We start from the raw sequence: 18,682 nt of genomic DNA, 5'->3' as shown, positions 1-18,682 counted from the left end.
ATGGGAGATCATCCACCATCCAGTGCTTGCCTCTAACACAATCCTGCTTGGACAAAGAGCTATCCCGGAGAACTCCAGTCACAGTCATGGCAAAAGAGAAAGAAAGGGCAGAGAAGTCAAGTAGACCATATCCTTCAGCTTTTTGGTCCTGTCCAAGGGTGACATGTTAGAATAGGAGGAAAAAAAAAAAAAAGTAAGCTTCCTTTTCTGGCTGTTACTCACTTAGGGATTAACCCAGCCTGGATGCATGCATCCCATTCACACTCATAAAAATCTTATGCTGACCCAGGTGTGAGGAAATGATAAGCTAACTTTTTTTTTTTTACATGATTAGTTCTGTGTCCTCTGCAGATATCCCAAGAGTTTCCAAACACAAGGAGGGGCAGTATCTCCTAACCTATAGCCAGTTTCCAGGAAATGATCAAATGAGCTCATGTGCATGTAGCACCATTTCATTCCCAAACCTTTTTCCAAATCACCAGGACCCAGGGACCTCCTGCAGGTAGCAATGCAGGATGTGGCTCATGACAACTACCTGGAAAATTAGAGCCAGCCCTCCCTCTTCCACAACCTTGCACCCACACTCCTAATCACAGGAAAGAATCTCATCAGCCCCCACCTCAGAAAATATCCAGACCCAATGCACACAGGCTTCATGTCTAAAAGGTCTTTATTTTAAGCGCCTGTAGTGCTGAAGTTCCACCAAGGATTTAGAAAGTCATTGCCGGTGTCCCCTCCAGCCGGGACCGGTGGTGAGCACAAGGGCGCGGGGTTTAGACATAAGGCGGAAGAATCCAGCTTTTCTGGACGATTGAGCTGTAGTCATAAGACTCTACAGATGAGAGTTGGGCATTTCCAGTTCAAAGGCTGAGAAGGCGCACAGCTGCGAGGCACTGCTCTGGTCGTGAGCACACCACCATGGAGGGGGAAGAGAGCGCAGCCACAGCTGTTCTGCTTCCAGCCCCACCCCTCTGACAAACAGAGCCAAGGGGAGAAGAGTCAACAAAGGAGGTGAAACGACAGGGCCAGGCCCAGCAGGCACCACGTGTGGGCTGCACCACAGCGGACAGCCCAGCAGCACCAGCCACAGGGCTACCCTTGGCCTGGGCTTCCAGGGCTCCCTTTGTGCCACCAGCACGCCTGCTAACAGCTAAGGTCACACAGCACCCACACCCAGGTGGGCCTCAGGGCCACGGGAGCCCCTGCCCATCTCCTCCCACCAAGAGAGCCCTTCTCAGGAAACCGACGAGCCTGAAAATGGGGGTGAGGAGGGGAAGGTGGGAGTTTTCATCCCGGCCAACGGAACAGGACCATAGACAGGCAAACATAACAAACCTTGGGGCAGTGCCAGAAACGAAAAGAAGGGTAAAAAATTAAAAAACACCTTTTGAGACAGAATGGAACCCCAGGGTCCCAAAGGCACTGCTAGTAGGCTTGAAATAGAAATGCACTGGCTGCATCAATATGGGAGGAGAGCAAAATGGGAGGCCTCTGTCAATCTGAGAGGTCTCCCGAGGTCCTGTTCCACAGGGTATCTCTGAATAAAGTTACCTCACAGGCTCCCAGGGAAGTGGCCTGCCTCAGACCCTACCCACACTTAAGGGAGGGGGTCCTTATGAGTAAACTCCTGGGTCCAGGAGGTTCCCAGTCTAGAGGGACTTCAGGGCCAGTAGAGTCCCTAATCATGTCCTTCACTTGACCCAGCCAAATCACCATTGATTTAAATTATCACAGTGATTTTTAATTATATTTCTAAGACAAACATTGTAGAATCCTAACAAACACACATACAACACACACACAAAAGCATTAAAAAAAAAAAAAAAAAGTTACCAACCCAAAGCTGCCCAGTGCTTTCCATTCCCTTGAGAGGAGAAATTATTTTATATATATTGACACACATGTCCACACACACACACACATACTTTGTTTTCCCTGATAATTGAAATTCAAAATTCTTTGTGAACTAGCCAGGCCTATTTCTGCTGATCCCCTTTAATAAAGGTGTGTGGTGGTGGGGACAGGAGCCAATACTGGTTCACTTCCAGTAGGGGCCAACCAGTCTAATTTCCCCACCTGAAATTTCATACAGCCCTCACCAAAATAAGGCCTGAGCCCCCACCAAGCCAAAAAGATTGCGGAAGGGCCTGATGTCTAGCGTAGAGATTCTGGAGAGCAGAGTGGCAGGAATTCTAAGTTTACAGCTGAAGACTCTTCAGGCTGTTCTTAGATTCTTGATCCTCCTAATTATAGTTCCACTATTGTCAACAGTTGCTTTAAAAATATTTTTCAACATGTTTCTACCCTTTGCTTTAGCAAGACAAAAAAAACCAAAGGGAGGCAGGAGAAGGGGTGACATTTTAAAAGGGCACCCAGAAAGTAGCAGAGGCAACTCCTCCCGCGTGGCGATTTGGAAACAAGCTTGATGGTGACACTCTGAATGGACGCTGGACACACATGACAGAGCCAGAGTTTCGTGAATGTCGTTTGTTTTGGTTTGAACACCGTGGACGAGAGACTGCTCCAGATCCTTCACAGCCCAGGCTGCAGCTGAACAACTTTCCACGGTATGCCAACCCCCTGGGAAACAGGTTTTACCTGAAAGAAAAGGAAGATGGAGATTCAGCGCCTTCTGGCAGAGCACCAACCCCGCCCCCAATCACTCCCCAACAGTCTCCATCCCTTGAAATGCACTGCCTACTCTCCTCCCCCTCCCAGGCCTTCTCCAGGTGTTTACACCCGGGGTCAGCAAACTATTTCTGTAAAAGTTCAAGAGTTTTCAGGTTAGGCAGGCTCTGTAGCAACTGTTCAGCCCTGCTGCTGTTGGTGGAAAAGCAGCCAGACAGAGTGTCTGGGCATGGCTGTGTTCCAATAAAACTTTATTTGTGGACACTGAAATCTGGGGTCCACGAATTTTGCTCTTCTTTTGATGACTTGCACCATTAAAATACAGAAATCATTCTTGGCTCATAAGCTGTTAATATACCCTGGATCTGGACTGTCCCCTAAAGGTCTGTGTGTTAAATGCTTGGTCCCCAAGCTGGCACTACCAGGAGGTGGCAGAACTAGTGGGAGACCACCAGGTCACTGGGGGCATGTTCCCAAATGGATTTATGGGACCATGGTCACTTCCTATCTTCTATTTTCTGGTTCACTGATGAGGTGAGCGGTTTTGCTCCACGACGTGCTCCTGCCATGATGTGCTGCCTCACCACAGGACCAAAGCAACAGGGCCAACTGATCACGGACTGAAGCCTCCACACTGTGAGCTAAAACAAAACTTTTCACTTTTTAAGTTGATTATCTCTGGTATTTTGTTATAGTGATGGAAAGCTGACTAACACACTTGTACAAAACAGGTAGTGGCCTAAATTTGGCCCATGGGCTATAGTTTGCTGACCCCCAATTGTGTAAGTACCCGATCAGTATCTGTTTCTTGCTTAGAATCACAGATCATATAGGCAAGATCCATGTCCAAAGTTTGCTCACCTTTAATCTCCAGCACCAAAGTAGGGTTAGACAATGTAGTGAATACAAGAAATATTTTGAAAGTAATATTTAAAAAGTTTAAAAACTCAAAAAGTCTATTCAAAATATCATCTAAAGGAACTCGGGAGGAAAAAGCTGACCAGTTACAGTTGCTACCATCATCTGTCAATGCTTGGATTACAGGTATTATATAATCATACATGTAAAAATGAAGGCTTAATAAAATTTATAAAATGGATGCCTTTTTGTAATTTCATGCTCCCAAATATTACCACATCAGGTAGTGATTTACTGAAAGATATGGACATCCTTTGTGTGTGTGTGTGTGTGTGTGTGTGTGTGTGTGTGTTTTACTGGGGATAGAACTGGCACACTCTACAACCTCAAGCTAAATCCCCAGCTTTTGTTAATTATTTTATTTTGAGATGGAGTCTAACTAGGTTTTCCAGGTTGGCCTCAAACTTGGTGATTCTCCTGCCTCAGCCTCCTGAGTACTCGACATCCTGTTTCTAGGAAATTCATGCACACAGTCCCCAACTTACACCAGTTAGACTTACGATTCTTCAACTTTACAATGAGGCACAAGTGATACACATTCAGTAGAAACCACACATTGAACTGTAAACTCTTCCCAGGCTGGGAAACCCTCTCCCAATGCAGCAGCAACAAGCCACAGCTCCCAGCAGGCCACATGGGCATGGGGCTGTTAAACAAGCAACACTCCAGAGAACTGTGTTGCTGGGCTATGAGGTTTGCTAGGTTAGGTGCATTAAACGCATTTTTTACTTATATTTCCAGTTCATGATGTGTTAATCCTGATGTTTGTGGGAAAGGGCCATGATATTTAGATATATAAAAATATATATAATGTACCCTCAAATGACTCAGGGAAAAAAAAATTGCATGTTCACACCCACACAGGGCAATCATAAGGTGAGAAGAAACGTCAAAAATGGAAAAATCTCAGTGAAAGGTACAAGGTGTCCTCCCCATACTATTTGTATTTTTGCACTAAGTTTGAAAGTTGTCTTAATTAAAAACCTTAAAGAAAAACACAGACATGGGCATCCTCATGTTAGCCACCAAGGGATCCAACAGACCAGGGGAAGGAAAGTATACAGGCCGAGCTGCCATGTCCACACGGTGCAGGCTGGCTTTTTACAGCAGCCACCTGTTCCCTCCTGTGGGCAGGGGAGTGGGGGAGTGAATCCACACTGAGAGGCGACTCTGCATCTTACCAGGGCCCCAAGAGCACACCCAGACCCTCTACCTGGTCTTGTGCCTTCACTCCATCCTGGTTGCAGTTTATATCCCTCGTACCAGAGCAATGGAGCAGAGGGGAGCCCCACCACCCATCATGGGGATTCTCTGTCCACAACAGAACTAAATGCCCAGGGCCTGGGTGAGTAGAAGGGCCTTCCAAGCCCAGCCAAGTAGGGCCCCTTAAGAAGCAGAAGCAGCTGCAAGAAGTCACCACCCTGAAAGTATCCAGCAATTGCAATGAGAGCCCAGAGAGCCTCAGCCTAGGAGGAGCAAGTAGGTGTGTTTTCTCCCACTCCTTGCCTACCCTGCAGGGACCTCTTGCTGGGAACAGCATGGAATGTCCTTTGTTCCCAAAATGAGATGTCAGAAACCGTCCCAGCATTATAGCAGAAATCTCATCGGTTTCTAATTATACCACTGCAGCAAGTTCTATCCCCAAGAGGGTGGGCAGTTTATACTGTCCACACCCCCCTGGGACATCATTTCCACACTTAAGAACTGGGGACAGAGACCTGCCTCTTGGCAGGGAGGCAGGGCTGGCAGGAGCAGTGGGTTTTCTCCGCAGCATATCTCTGGGCTGCGTTGGTCACAGCTGCCCAGCTGCCCGGAACACAAGCAGGAGAAAGAGCCAGCATTTGCCTTGCCTTTGGGGATGCCTAGAGGGTGGGACAAAAGTCTCCTGTAATGAACCAGGGATTCGCAGAGGCCCAAAGCATCCACCACAAGTGCACGCTAGGCCAACCGTGCCCCAAACACACACAAGAGAAATCCAAATACCTCTTGAAATATGGAACCATTTCAAAACCCCAGGGTTCTCTGTACTCCATTTAGCAATCGCTTTCCCCTTCTAATTAGTCTTTTTAAGTGCAGAATTGGAAAGTCATTTCTAAAGACTCTCCTACCCCTATCTGGCCAGAATGGCTGGAGGTCTCATCTCATGGATGACGACACCCCAGGTACACGGAGCATAAAGAGAGTGCTGTCAACAGAAGCCTCCCTCTGCCCATCTTCTCTTCCTCTGCATTTCCCACCTGGCTAAAAACTTGGAGGGGGAAAAAAGGCCTTACTGATAATGCAGAGGCTCCAAGTGACGAGACGTTATCAGAAAATTACACGTGCAGTACAAATAGGCGGGTTATCACCTTACTACCTTGGCACTAAAAAACATGATTTTACTCTTTCCACTTGATCATAAAATAACACAGTCATGATCCAATCACATCTGAATTAAATGCAGTCTGTTTCCTAGAAAGAACAAAAAAAAATTTCTTTTGGTTGAGCCAGACTTAATAGGAAAAAGAAGCGCCCATGAACAGATTATCAATGTGCAGACAGGAGAGCTTAAAAACACTACACCCAACAGGAAACCAGCCTTAAAGCCTTTGTTCTTTCCTACTTGTTAACCTGAAAAGCTGTTAGCAAAATGTTGCCATAGAAGTGCTCCCAAACAGCCACTGCAACGTGGTCCTATTTCAACAAGAAAGAAAATCCACATGAGCACTCACACACACACTTAGTTCAGAAATCCACAGATGGGTACTCACACACACTCTAGTGGTTGCCATTAAGCAATGAGATCATAGGTCATTTCATTTCCCCCATTTCTTACCTGTAGTTTCTGTAATGGACATTACACCTGCAAAAAAGAAAAGCTACTACTGTCCAGTCTTTGTTGCGTAGTCCATTGTCTTAGGGCCTGTGGACATGGGGCGGACTTGGTGAATCGGCTTCAAGTTTGTTCACATCCTGATTTTTATCTCAACCACAAACAGCCCAAACTTCTAACAGGATCCACCCAAAGTTCAGTTCTGCAGGATAAGCAGGGAGGCAGGGTAGAGCCTGACAGTGAGTGTCCACGGGAGGTAGCCACACAGGTCAAGTATTGAATGAAAGAAGTTAAAAGAGAACAGAGCATACCCAGAGAAAGCGTAAGGAAGAGATGGCAGATATCAACTGGAAATGGAAAACCATGATAGGATCAAAGGAGCCAAACTTTAGTTCTTTATGTGGATTGATAAACTCGCTGCAAGACATCCAGGAAAAAAAAAAAAAAAGGAGAAAAGGCAAAAATAAGAATTAAGAAAGGGGACCACCTGCATTTCCCATGTTTCAAGATTTACAAGATGATAATAAAAGAATGCTGGGAGTAACTTCATTAGACACACTGGAAAACTTGGACAAAATGGACAAAATCCCTGAAAACGACAACTCAGAATAACTGAACCAAGAAGAAATAGACTAAATAGTACTGTAACTATTCAAAGAACTGAACATTGGTGTTTTTCAAACTCTATGCACAAAGCAAGCATCAGTCCCAGCCAGTTTTAGCATGCTATATTAAGCATTTAGGAAACAAGTCATTCCAATCTTACACAAACTGATACAGAGAAGTGGAAAATAAGGAACCATGTCTCTACTCACTTTATGACACAAGGAAAACTTAAGTCCTATGGGGCTGTTACAAAATAGGAAAATGACAGACTAGATCTAAGTCATTAAGAGAGACAAGAAAGCTCTAAACAAAATATTAGCCAACTGAGTGGAGCAATGCATATGAAAAGATAACATGATCAAACTCATTTTATCTCAGGAATGCTAAGCTGATTGAATATTAGAAAGTTAATATCAGCCAGGTACGGTGGCACATGCCTGTAATCCCAGCAGCTCAGGAGTCTGAGGCGGGAGGATTGTGAGTTCTAACCAGCCTCAGCAAAAGCGAGGCACTCAGCAACTCAGTGAGACCCTGTCTCTAAATAAACAATAGAGCTGATGATGTGACTCACTGGTTGAGTGCCCCTGAGTTCAATCTCTGGTACCAAGAAAAAAAAAAAGAAAAGAATGTTAATGAATATCAATTCACCACCTTAACAGATTAAAGGAAAAAAGATAGCCTCCATGAAGCAAGAAAAAAAAAAAAAACACTGAATAAAATTCGCCTTTGAGACACTAGGAATAGAGGGAAACCTCCTGGGGGTGGGGGGAGGGAGAGCCACAGAAACCCTACAACTTTTAGTGGTCAAATATTGAAAGCATACCCTTTAAGATCAAGAATAAGATCTTGCCTATTATCACCACTTTTATTTAACATTGACTTAGAAAACAAGATAGAAAAAAGAGTAAAAAGAAAAAAAATGGTTAAGGACTAGGGAGAGGGCAAAAGGGCCTAGGAGACTCTGACAACTCTTAAAAACCCAAAATAATCTATATTTATATTACTAGAATTAATAAGAATTTGGCAAGTTGCTAGATTTTGGAAAAAAAAACAACTGCTATGAACAAGTTTTAAAAACAATATTTTTAGAAAGTTACTCCCGAAGAAGTTACTAATCAAGAGTGGCAGCTTATGTAGGAACATGTTTTTGATGCTGTCCTCAAAGTGACAGCAGAGAAGACTGCAACACCAGGAACAGAAACCCAGGCATGGAGATTGAGCCTGGGAGATAGGAGGGTTAATTATGGCCAACAGCCTGGGTTAGGCAATTAATACAAATGTATTTGCTGGGTCCTGAGTTTCTTCCTAGAATAGGAGCAGAGGAGAGATATGAAGGTGCTTAGGGAGGTAACACAATTCCCGTAACAAAAATGACCCAATGCTGAAGGGCCCGTGCCACTGCTGTATCAGAAAGAGATGGAGTGTCTGTAACATTCAGGTGGTGGTGAAAACACTCTAGAGCATGCCTGCAGAACTGGTTTCTCACTGACTTTTGCCCTTGCAACAGGCTGGGGAGTAAACTTGGGCTTTCAAAATACAAAAGTATTTGCTATTTTGATTTGTATTTCTCTTAATTGCTAGCGATGATGAACATTTTTCATATATTTGTTGATTGATTGTATATCATCTTCTGAGAAGTGTCTTTCAGGTCCTTGGCCCATTTATTGATTGGGTTATTTGTTTTTGTGGTGTTTAGTTTTTTGAGTTCTTTATATAACCTAGAGATTAGTGCTTTATCTGATGTGTGAGGGGTAAAGATTTGCTCCCAAGATGCAGGCTCTCTATTCACCTCACAGATTGTTTCTTTTGCTGAGAAGAAACTTTTTGGTTTGAGTCCATCCCATTTATTGATTCTTGATTTTAATTCTTGCATCAAAGGAGTCTTATTAAGGAAGTTGGGGCCAAATCCTACACAATGCAGATTAGGGCCTACTTTTTCTTCTATTAGACGCAGGGTCTCTGGTTTTACTCCTAAGTCCTTGATCCATTTTGAGTTGAGTTTTGTGCATGGTGAGAGACAGAGGTTTAATTTCATTTTGTTGCATATGGATTTCCAGTTTTCCCAGCACCATTTGTTGAAGAGGCTATCTTTTCTCCAATGCATGTTTTTGTCTAATATAAGATAATTGTAATCTAACATTTCTTCTCTCTCCAGTCAGAATGGCAGCTATTATGAAGACAAACAATAAGTATTGGCGAGGATGTGGGGAAAAAGGCACACTCATACACTGCTGGTGGGACCACAAATTGGTGCAGCCAATATAGAAAGCAGAGATTTCTTGGAAAATTGGGAATGGGATCACCATTTGACCCAGCTATCCCTCTCCTTAATCTATGCCCAAAGAACTTAAAAATAGCATACTACAGGGACACAGCCACATCAATGTTTATAGCAGCACAATTCATAATAGCTAAGCTGTGGAACCAACCTAGATGCCCTTCAGTAGATGAATGGATTTTTAAAATGTGGCATATATACACAATGGAATATTATTCAGCAATAAAAGAGAATAAAATCATGGCATTTTCAAGGAAATAAATGGAATTAGAGAAGATAATGCTAAATGAAGATAGCCAATCCCAGAAAACCAAATGCTGAATGTTTTCTCTGATATAAGGAAGCTGATTCATAGTGGGGTAGAGAAAGGGAGCACAGGAGGAATAGAAGAACTCTAGATAGGGCAAAGGGGTTGGAGGGGAAGGGAGGGGGCATGGGGTTATAAATGATGGTGGAATGTGATGGACATTATTATTCAAAGTATAGGTATGAAGACATGAATTGGTGTGAATATACTTTGTATACACCAGAGATATGAAAAATTGTGCTCTATATGTGTAATAAGAATTGTAATGCATTCTGCTGTCACATATAAGTAAAAAAATTATTTAAAAAAGTATTTGCTGTAACTTGAATGCTGACCGAGTGGCTCAATTTAATCATTTACCTCTGGTGGTGAATTTCATAGCCAGTGACAGTGCCAATATGGGACTGACTGTTAGTCCAGCAGTGGAACTTGCACCATCATTTGAAGAACTGTGACACATCATGGAAGTTCCTTAATGTAAGAGTAGTTTCAATGAGTACCTCATCTTCATTTACACCAGACACAGTTTTAATCCATCATTGCCCGAAACTACACCTGTATCCATGCCCTCAAGAAAGGGCCATTTCTCTATGTTATATTAAAGAAAGAGTCTATAGGTAGAATTTCTAAACAGATGGATTACTGTATCACCTTATTTAGAGTCTTTTCTTATGTAGTGAGATGTGAAGATAGCATAAAAATGGTTCAGTCTATGGTTTCCATGGAATCAGTTCAGTCACGAAATATGGATGTGATTCTGTTCTGTGGCTTAGAATCAATACAGTATTACATTGATCCACAAAGACCAGTAAGTGCTCCATATTATACAATACACCCAGGCCTGCAGATAGAGGTAGATCCTTTTTATTATGAAAAATGATGAGGACATGGTTTTATTCACATTATATTTTGTTTCTTTGCCCTGAATATGAGACAGATAAAATGACTTGGCAATAAAATCACTAATATTCCTGTGTGTGTGTGTGTGTGTGTGTATTATTTATATATATATATGATTTTGCAGTATGGATGAATGTTACTAATTGATTTGATTCTTTTCAAAAGATGTTGTTCTTTACCTAAAATGAAAACTGTAGCTCATGGGTTTCTCCCCAGTCTGCTATCCATAACCAACCAATTTTAATGTTTGATTGTTTTTTATAAAATTTAGATGTGATTCACTAACAAATGCTATTTCCAAAACCAGTATGTATGTAAATATGATGATACAGACATTTTTTTCAGACATGAGTATAAATAAAATAGTATTTTAAGGTCATATATGAAGTCATCTATATGATATTTGTGTGTGTGTATGTAAAAAAATCTACAAATATGTCTAACAAATTTATTAAAGATTTTTAAGTAAATTTTTAAAATTACTGCAGACATTTTTTTAAATACCTAAATAAATGGAAAGTTATTCCATGTTCATGGATTGGAAGAGCCAACATAAACACAGTGACTACAGAGTCAATGAAGTTCCAATTAAAATTCCAAACACTTTGCTTTGTTGAATCTGAAACTTATTTATGTAGAAGGACCAAAAAGATGGCTGAAGAGAAACCAATGAATGACAGTAGGTGTAGAAGGCTTGCTACCCCAGGCATGGAGAGGCCATGGAATGGGGGAGGTCAGACTAGGACCCAGCCTGGATTTCTATTCCACTTTTCCTGCTACCTGGGACCTTATACAAGCAACTTCTCCAACTCTGAGCCTCCAAGCCCCCCAGCTCTTTCACTGAGAATCTCACATACTCAAAGTACATCCCAAAAGGATATGAACACCCATACTGCAGTTGTGATGTCACAAAGTCATCCTGACTTTCCTACAGACCACCTTTAGGAAACTCACCTGTCTTTGGAGATCATGGGAAAGTTCCATTCAATCAAGAATCCCACCCACCCATATCCTTGACTGTTGGCTTGCACAATGCTGAAACAGAACGTCTGTTTGGGTGCACAGTGTATAGTGCATGCAGCTGCTTGGCTCAGACCTCCTCCAGCCCGGGGCATGACCAGTTCCTTGTCTGAAGTCTGACCCTCCTTTTCCTCCCCTAAAACTGACTTAGCATTCTCATTTGGAAAAAGCGAGAGGTGAGCATTTCCCTGTCAGCTGGGTCTATGGGTGCTGTGTGTCCTGGGAAAGGATCAGCACAGGTCCCCCCCAGAAGCAGAATGACTCAAGGCCCAACATACAACCAGAGAAGAGAGCATATTCACAATATGCCCAGGCTCCCGTGCTTTCAAACGTGAACTGTAATACCAACCCGACACCTGGAGCCCAAGAAGACAGATCTGTCCCCACCCCACACCTGTATTTGATGTCAAATACTGTGGAATCCTCGTCCTCATCGTCCTCTTCATTCAGAGGGGCCATTTCTACCCGCTCAGCTGGAGTGGTGATGATGTCATACTTGCGGGTCTTCTTTAACCTCTTTCCTGACCTGGAAGAGAAGCACACTCATGAGAACAGGGCTGGGACAGAGGCCACCAAGCCCAAGCCTCAGAGGGCTGGACACAGACATGGCAGCCCATGCCAAGCTGGGTTCCTTCCACTCATATGAGGGCACAATGACCCTGACTGAAGGTGCATCTTGTGGCTGCCTCCAGCCTGGCTTTGAGGAGACCTGAGTTAAGACCCCAGCAGCCACAGGACCTCAAGCAAGTTACTGATCTCACTACAAAGGTGTGGTAAGGTCCTCACTCGTGAAGCAGAGACACCTGCCCTGAGCACCAGCAACTCAGTAACCAAGATGATATCTGAATTCAGATATCTGATATCTGAATGCAAAATTCTTGCCAAACAAAGAAAAAAATCTATGATGAACACAACATTCCATGAGGACAGGATCCAGCACAGCCTGGCTGGCAGTAGCTAGTGTTGTCCTTGGCTCAGCCACACTCTGCTTGTGTAATCGGGGGCAAGTCAACCAATCCCCCTAAGCCTCAGTTTCATCAGAAATAAAACTGTAATAAAATAGTCTTCCTCTCGGACTATACCCAAATGACTTAAAAACAGCATACTATAGGGACACAGCCACACCAATGTTTACTGCAGCACAATTCAGAATAGTTAAACTGTGGAGCCAACCTAGATGCCCTTCAGTGGATGAGTGGATAAAAAAATGTGGCATTTATACCCAATGGAATTTTACTCATCAATAAAAGAGAATAAAATCATGGCATTTGCAGGTAAATGGATGGCGTTGGAGAAGATAATGCTAAGTGAAGTCAGCCAATCCCCAAAAAACAAATGTCAAATGTTTTCTCTGATATAAGGAGGATGAATCATAGTGGGGTAGGGATGGGGAGCATGGGAGGAATAGATGAACTCTAGATAGGACAGAGGGGTGGGAGGGAAAGGGAGGAGGCAGGGATTAACAAGGATGGTGGAATGTGATGGACATGATTATCTAAAGTACATGTATGAAGACACAAATTGAGTGTCAACCTACTTTTTATACAAAAAGAGATGAAAAATTATGGTATATATGTGTAATAAGAATTGTAATGCCAAAAAAAAGTACATGTATAAAGACATGAATTGGCGTGAACATACTTTATATTCAAAGATATGAAAAACTGTGCTCTACATGTGTAATAATAATTATAATGCATTCCACTGTTGTATATTTTTAAAAAATAAAATCAATTAAATAAAAAATAAAATTAAAAAATAAAATAGTCTTCCTCGCAAGCGAGGGAGGACCATGGGAGAAGATGAGCTTAACAAGGCTGAGTGCAGGAAGTTCTTGGCAAAAGTTGTTGGTAGGAATTATAAACAGAAGTAAAAAATGCTCAATCCTCTCTCATTTGGCAAGGGCTTGTGTGAATGAGTTGATAATCTTTCCACTGTGAGGATTTATGAGGACAGTTGTTAGAACGCTATACCCTTCCCTTTAGGATGGCAGAGGGTCACCCTCAGCCACAGGGAGAGGGCTGACAATGACTCTCTGCATGAAGGCTGTAATATTTCTCAGGAAATGGCTGGAAAGTTTATAATGCCATCATGACAACCAATGTTCTTTGCACTTATTCCTGCACTACCTTGAACCTCTTCCCAATTTTTGTTTATTCTCTGCTGTCCCTCCTTCACAAGAATGTTTGACACTGTCCATGAGAAACCCACCAAACTCAAAGGCCCCAAGTGCACTGAAGAATGATGTCTCCTACACATTCTCCTGGCAGACCAGAAGCCATTCCCACAGAGACCACGTCAATGACATGGTGAGCTCTCTGTGGAATAATCAGCACAGAGAAACTCTTCAACAAGTTGGCAAAACAAATGAAAGCAGAACTTCACCTTCAGGTTTTCAAGAAAATTCTTAGCAACAGCAGCTTGCTCTTGACTTACCTAGTGTGAGTTACCAAAAATGAGATTTACCAAAGTGTCACTCACATAACAAATTTTAGTACTGTACCTTTGGCATTCAGCCTATTTGACCTGTATATAGCACCTGCTCCTTGACATACTTTGCATAGAGAAAAGAGGTAAGACTTTGGGAAAGAGGATAATTCAGCTATAAAATCTGATGATCTCAAGCCAAGTTATAAAACAATGTCTCTGTAGGTTCTTGCAGGTACACACACAGGCACAGGTGTGAGTCTACCTGGATTCTAAACACAGGATGAAGAATGGTGCAATGCCAGGTCTGGATGTAAGAGGCTAAGCCAAAGGAACATGGCCAGTTACCTCACCAGTGACCCTGGAGTGGTCAAAGCAGGCTTTGTGCAAAAGCACAAAGGCTAACCTTACAGATACTATTGGTACAACCCTCCCTGCATCAATAGATTGCCTAGTCTCTCCACCCCTAAACAAAGGGATAAAATAAATCTTTGCATTCTACTTTAATTTATACTCCCTGACCAATTCCACCCCTGTTATATAGATAGAGGGAATTTAAGCTCAAAACGACTCTGAACGGCACAAGCAATCCAAGACAAAGGCCCAAGAAGAACTACCCCTCCCCAAGGCCTCAAGACAAGGGTCAACTTCCAATTTACACAGAACCACACACCACACCTTTCTCAGGAAGAGAGCGCTAAAGCTCCACCTGGATGATTTGCAGCTGTTTAGAAGGAGCACTTGGCTTTGCAGAGGAGCAAGGCTCCCCGCCATGTTCACCCCGACTCATGCCTGACCCAACATACAACCAGAGACAAGAGCACATTCACATGCCTTTAGAGCCATCCAGAATGTCCAGAAAAGGAGATGTCAATGAGCCCAAGGACTCGACAAAGCCCCCTGTGTACCTTCAAAGAGACCACACCCAGATGGCCTCAGGCTGAGGAGCCACGGCTCTACATGGAATTCTTTTTTAGGTATCACGAGGCCTTGAAAATGCAGAAGCCCGTTTGTCAACCTCACTATATACTTGGAACTTGACACCTTGGTTTGTCAATGGCACTGGGGCAGGACTGACTGCTGACCCTGGGAGAAGGTTCTGGAGACTCTTGCTTCAGCCCTGCTTCATGAGAGTGTACCTCCACATGTGGAAACTGGCTTTCCTTCTTCCTGATTGTTTATAACAAGTTCTTATAGTGAGGAATATATGAGCTAAAATGCGGCACTTGAACACTTACCAGTGAGAGACGCTGGAAAACAGCAGCTTCAAGACCTAGGGTGGCTTTAGCACCAACCATTCCAGCCAATCTCAAAAACTACTCTTGAACCCCAAGATGACACTACTGGTGTGAAGGAAACATTACATGTAAACTTGATGGGGCTACAGGGAGCCCAGACATGTGGTCACACATTATCCTGTGCATGTCTGTGACCGTGTTTCTGGATCAACAGACTGAATAAAGCCAAATGTCCTCCCTGGTATGGGTGGGCCTCACCGAATCAGTAGAAGACCACCACAGAACAAAAGGCTGACCCTCCCTCCAGGAGTAAGGAGAAAAACTCCTGCCTGATGGACACTGGTTTTTATCTGGACTTTGGATTCTGCTGAAACTTCAGTTGTGTCTGGGTCTCAAGCCTGCCTGCATCTAGACTGCCTGCATCCACATTGCAGGAACTCATGAGCCTTCATAATGTCGCAAGCCTCTTTCCCATAATAAATACATCTTCCCCCTGCCCTATCTGTCTCTCTCTCATACACACACACACAGCATCCTATTGGTTCTGTTTCTCTGGAGAGCCCTCACTAAATACAAAGGGCCATTAGCAAGAGCCCTCGTGCGTGTTTCAAACGCCAGTTTTGACATAATGAGCCAGAGAAATCACATTTCCGTCAACTCTCTGAGGCACAACACGCTTTACAAAAGAAGAGCGATTTCTGCTGTTTCACTCTGTGTTAATAAGGGAAAACCGAGACTCGTGAGTTTAAAGACACTTAGTCCTCAGCAAAGGCACACGTGTGCATTAGCAAGGGCCTCTGCTGACGAGTGGGGGGATACTGTCACACAGGAATGGAGGGGTGGGGGAGTCACACAGTCCTCACAGCAGGAGGAGGATCCTTCCTTTACCAGTCAGGAGTCCATGGGAAGCAGGGAAACATATGAACAGGGTGGATACACTTTCTCAGAGACCTGCAGACCCCCAAGCCTGACTGTCCTGGGGTCAGAAAACAGTGGCACCCTTCCTCAGAGAGGGAGAGCACAAGAAAATAGAAAACAGAGCCCTTAGGGTTGGAATGACCCTGCCACGTCCCCTTCTGTCTCCTCTAAGTGTGGACCTACTGCAAGCCCACTGTGGAGCTGAATAAGATCTGATCCCTCTGAAAGTCACTGTGGAGTTTAATCCCCATTGGTAGGTACTGAGAGGATGGAAAATTGAATCTAACTAGAGTGTTTAGAGAAGAGGCCTTTGGAAAACTGTTAGGATTGATGTCGTCAGGTGGAGCCCTGGATTGCATACTGGTGGTTTTTATAAGAGGGAGAGAGACCACCCACACACACAGACACACACAGAAACACACACGCGCGCACACACATGTGTTCCCTGTCTCTTGCCATGTGATATCCTGCACCACTTATCACCCTTCAACTTGGGACTAGAACTGTGAGCCAAAATAAACCTCTTTTCTTTATAACCTACCCAGTCTTTGGTATGCGCTAGCAACAACAGAAAACAGACTACAACTGCACCTTCTTACATTCATTCTCTAAAAGAGTTGAGCTCTTCTTGGATTGTGGCTAAGCAATTACAAGTATGTTCACATGCACAGCTTCTACATAATCCCACAGGGGACATGTCACTATTATCTCTGTCATACAGCTGAAGAAACTGAGGACCAGAGAGGTCAATTTGCTCAAGGCCACATGGCTGCTCAGAGGTAGAGCTGGGTTTGAAGGCAGGCAGAACAGTAACTGAAAGGTCCTGACTGGCACTGGCCACCTCCTTCCCCACACAGCTAAGTGAAAGTGTTTCCCAACCTCTCACAGTTTGAAATGTGTCATGAAGAGAGGAGAGTACAGGGCTTAAAAGTACAGTCTATGCAAACAATTCAGGAAAACTGCAGGGCATAGGATGCACATGTTATCCCTGGGAAGACCAAAGGCTGCCCCAGCAGGTCACCTTGACACCCTGCGCTCGCCAATAAGCAAGGCGCCAGTTCTCCCTTACTCACTCTCAACAGAGAGCCCCACTCCACACCCCGACCAGACTTTGCCACCACTTGACTTTTAACACCAAAAAACGCCTTGTCCTCCTTACACTTTCTGGAACATGTCACTTAACACAACTCACACATTCATTCCTATTTCACATCAATCTAGGCACACTTCCAACCCTTCCCAAGAGGGACTCCCTGAGGGCACATGCTGTTCTGCAGTTAGTTCCCCAGCATCCATTACCTCCCTCTCTCTGGCTCCACGAGTGGACACAGGAATTAAGCCTGGGCCAATCAGTGCCTGGCAGCAGCAACCCCTGAGCCAACCAATAGCAGGGGGGAGGGGAGGCAGGCGTGACCAATCAGAGCCAACCACCGTTCCCTAGGAAGGAAGGCTGGAACAGGGACAGGTGGGTGCTGCACCCTTCACCCTGAGAGTTAAATAGTGTAAGCCATCTTTCTGCCTCCTAGGAACGGAAAACAGAGCCAACCTGTAAGAGAGAGAGGGAGAGAGACCAAATCCTAAATCTGCTATGAAGCCAGCCTTCTTTGAAAACAACAAAGCTCTTTTTTTTTTTCATCAGAGTAATTCCAGGCCAGATTTTCTGTCACACACAAGCTAAAGAATTTAACTGCCAAGGATTCTCAAAGGGAGGCACAGCATGAAGAGAAACCACCACTATAATAATAAACACTATCTTGGGATTTTTTTAACATTTTAATAGTAAGCCTTCCACACATCAGTATAATTTTCTCATTTTCTCAAACCCTTTTAAACCCTAGGACTCTTCCCCTTGTAGAAACAAAGAACCGTACACTGGTGACAGTTGCATGACATTTTCTGCTTAGGGCTACCTGTGGCCAGGTTTTTTCAGAAAGCAAACATCCGGGTGGCTCCAACTCACAGGACTGTTTACAAGCACAGGAGCCTGGGATAAAGCAAAGACCACACAGCCATGAAGAATCTGAGGTCACCTGCGTCTCTCAGAAACAGTGGGCAGCTAAACCAAGGGAGCCATAGCTCCCTCTTACTCAGGGACACGTGTGGCTTAAAGACAGGCACCTGGTTCTAAAAAGAGCCCAGGTGCAGAGTCAGACTTGGGTTCACAGACCCAAAATCCTACTGACAGGGCCTGTTACAGGGTGGAGTGTGGGAGTGGGGTTGGGGGTAGGACAAGAAAGAAAGCAGCCCAAAAAATCTGCCAAGCATAGCAGAGAAAAAAGGAGATTCAGAATCAAAGACGGGAAAAGATATTGCTCGCCAGTCCCCCATAGTGGGGATACCAAGAGTTGGGGGGAGCCTTTGCCACAACTTTTCTTTTCTGGAACCCCACTACTTCAATGAAGAGACAGACATTGGTGGTCTCGACCAAATGCCCATTTCATCTTTCATTCAAACCCAAACGCACACTTCTAACAAGAGAAAGGAGATGTTTAAAATTCTTTTGCTCTGAAATGTAATCCCAAAGCCACAGGGTTTGTTTACTGAAAGGACCTTTCAACAGCTGGTCAGAAATGAGTTTCCAGTGAGCACTCATGCACCCCACTTAGACAAACAAGGAGGCTGAGGGAAGG

At 44.0% G+C, this 18,682-nt stretch overlaps 1 protein-coding gene across 1 annotated transcript in view; it reads right to left on the bottom strand.

Moving 5' to 3' along the window:
• Positions 1–652: 652 nt before the first annotated feature.
• The window catches only part of FAM174B (family with sequence similarity 174 member B), a 35,825-nt gene continuing 17,795 nt past the window's right edge, over positions 653–18,682 (bottom strand). Inside the window, exons 2-3 of the mRNA XM_081293194.1 lie at positions 11,864–11,995; positions 653–2,598 (exon numbers count right to left, since the gene is read on the bottom strand). Coding sequence (XP_081149320.1) covers positions 2,595–2,598; positions 11,864–11,995 — 136 coding nt within the window. The 3' untranslated portion in view covers positions 653–2,594. The remainder of the gene's footprint in view (positions 2,599–11,863; positions 11,996–18,682) is intronic.

Source organism: Spermophilus citellus (assembly GCF_964194105.1).
Source record: "Spermophilus citellus genome assembly, chromosome: 4".
Classification (NCBI taxonomy): Eukaryota; Metazoa; Chordata; class Mammalia; order Rodentia; family Sciuridae; genus Spermophilus; species Spermophilus citellus.
This window is presented reverse-complemented; position numbering and strand designations above follow the sequence as displayed.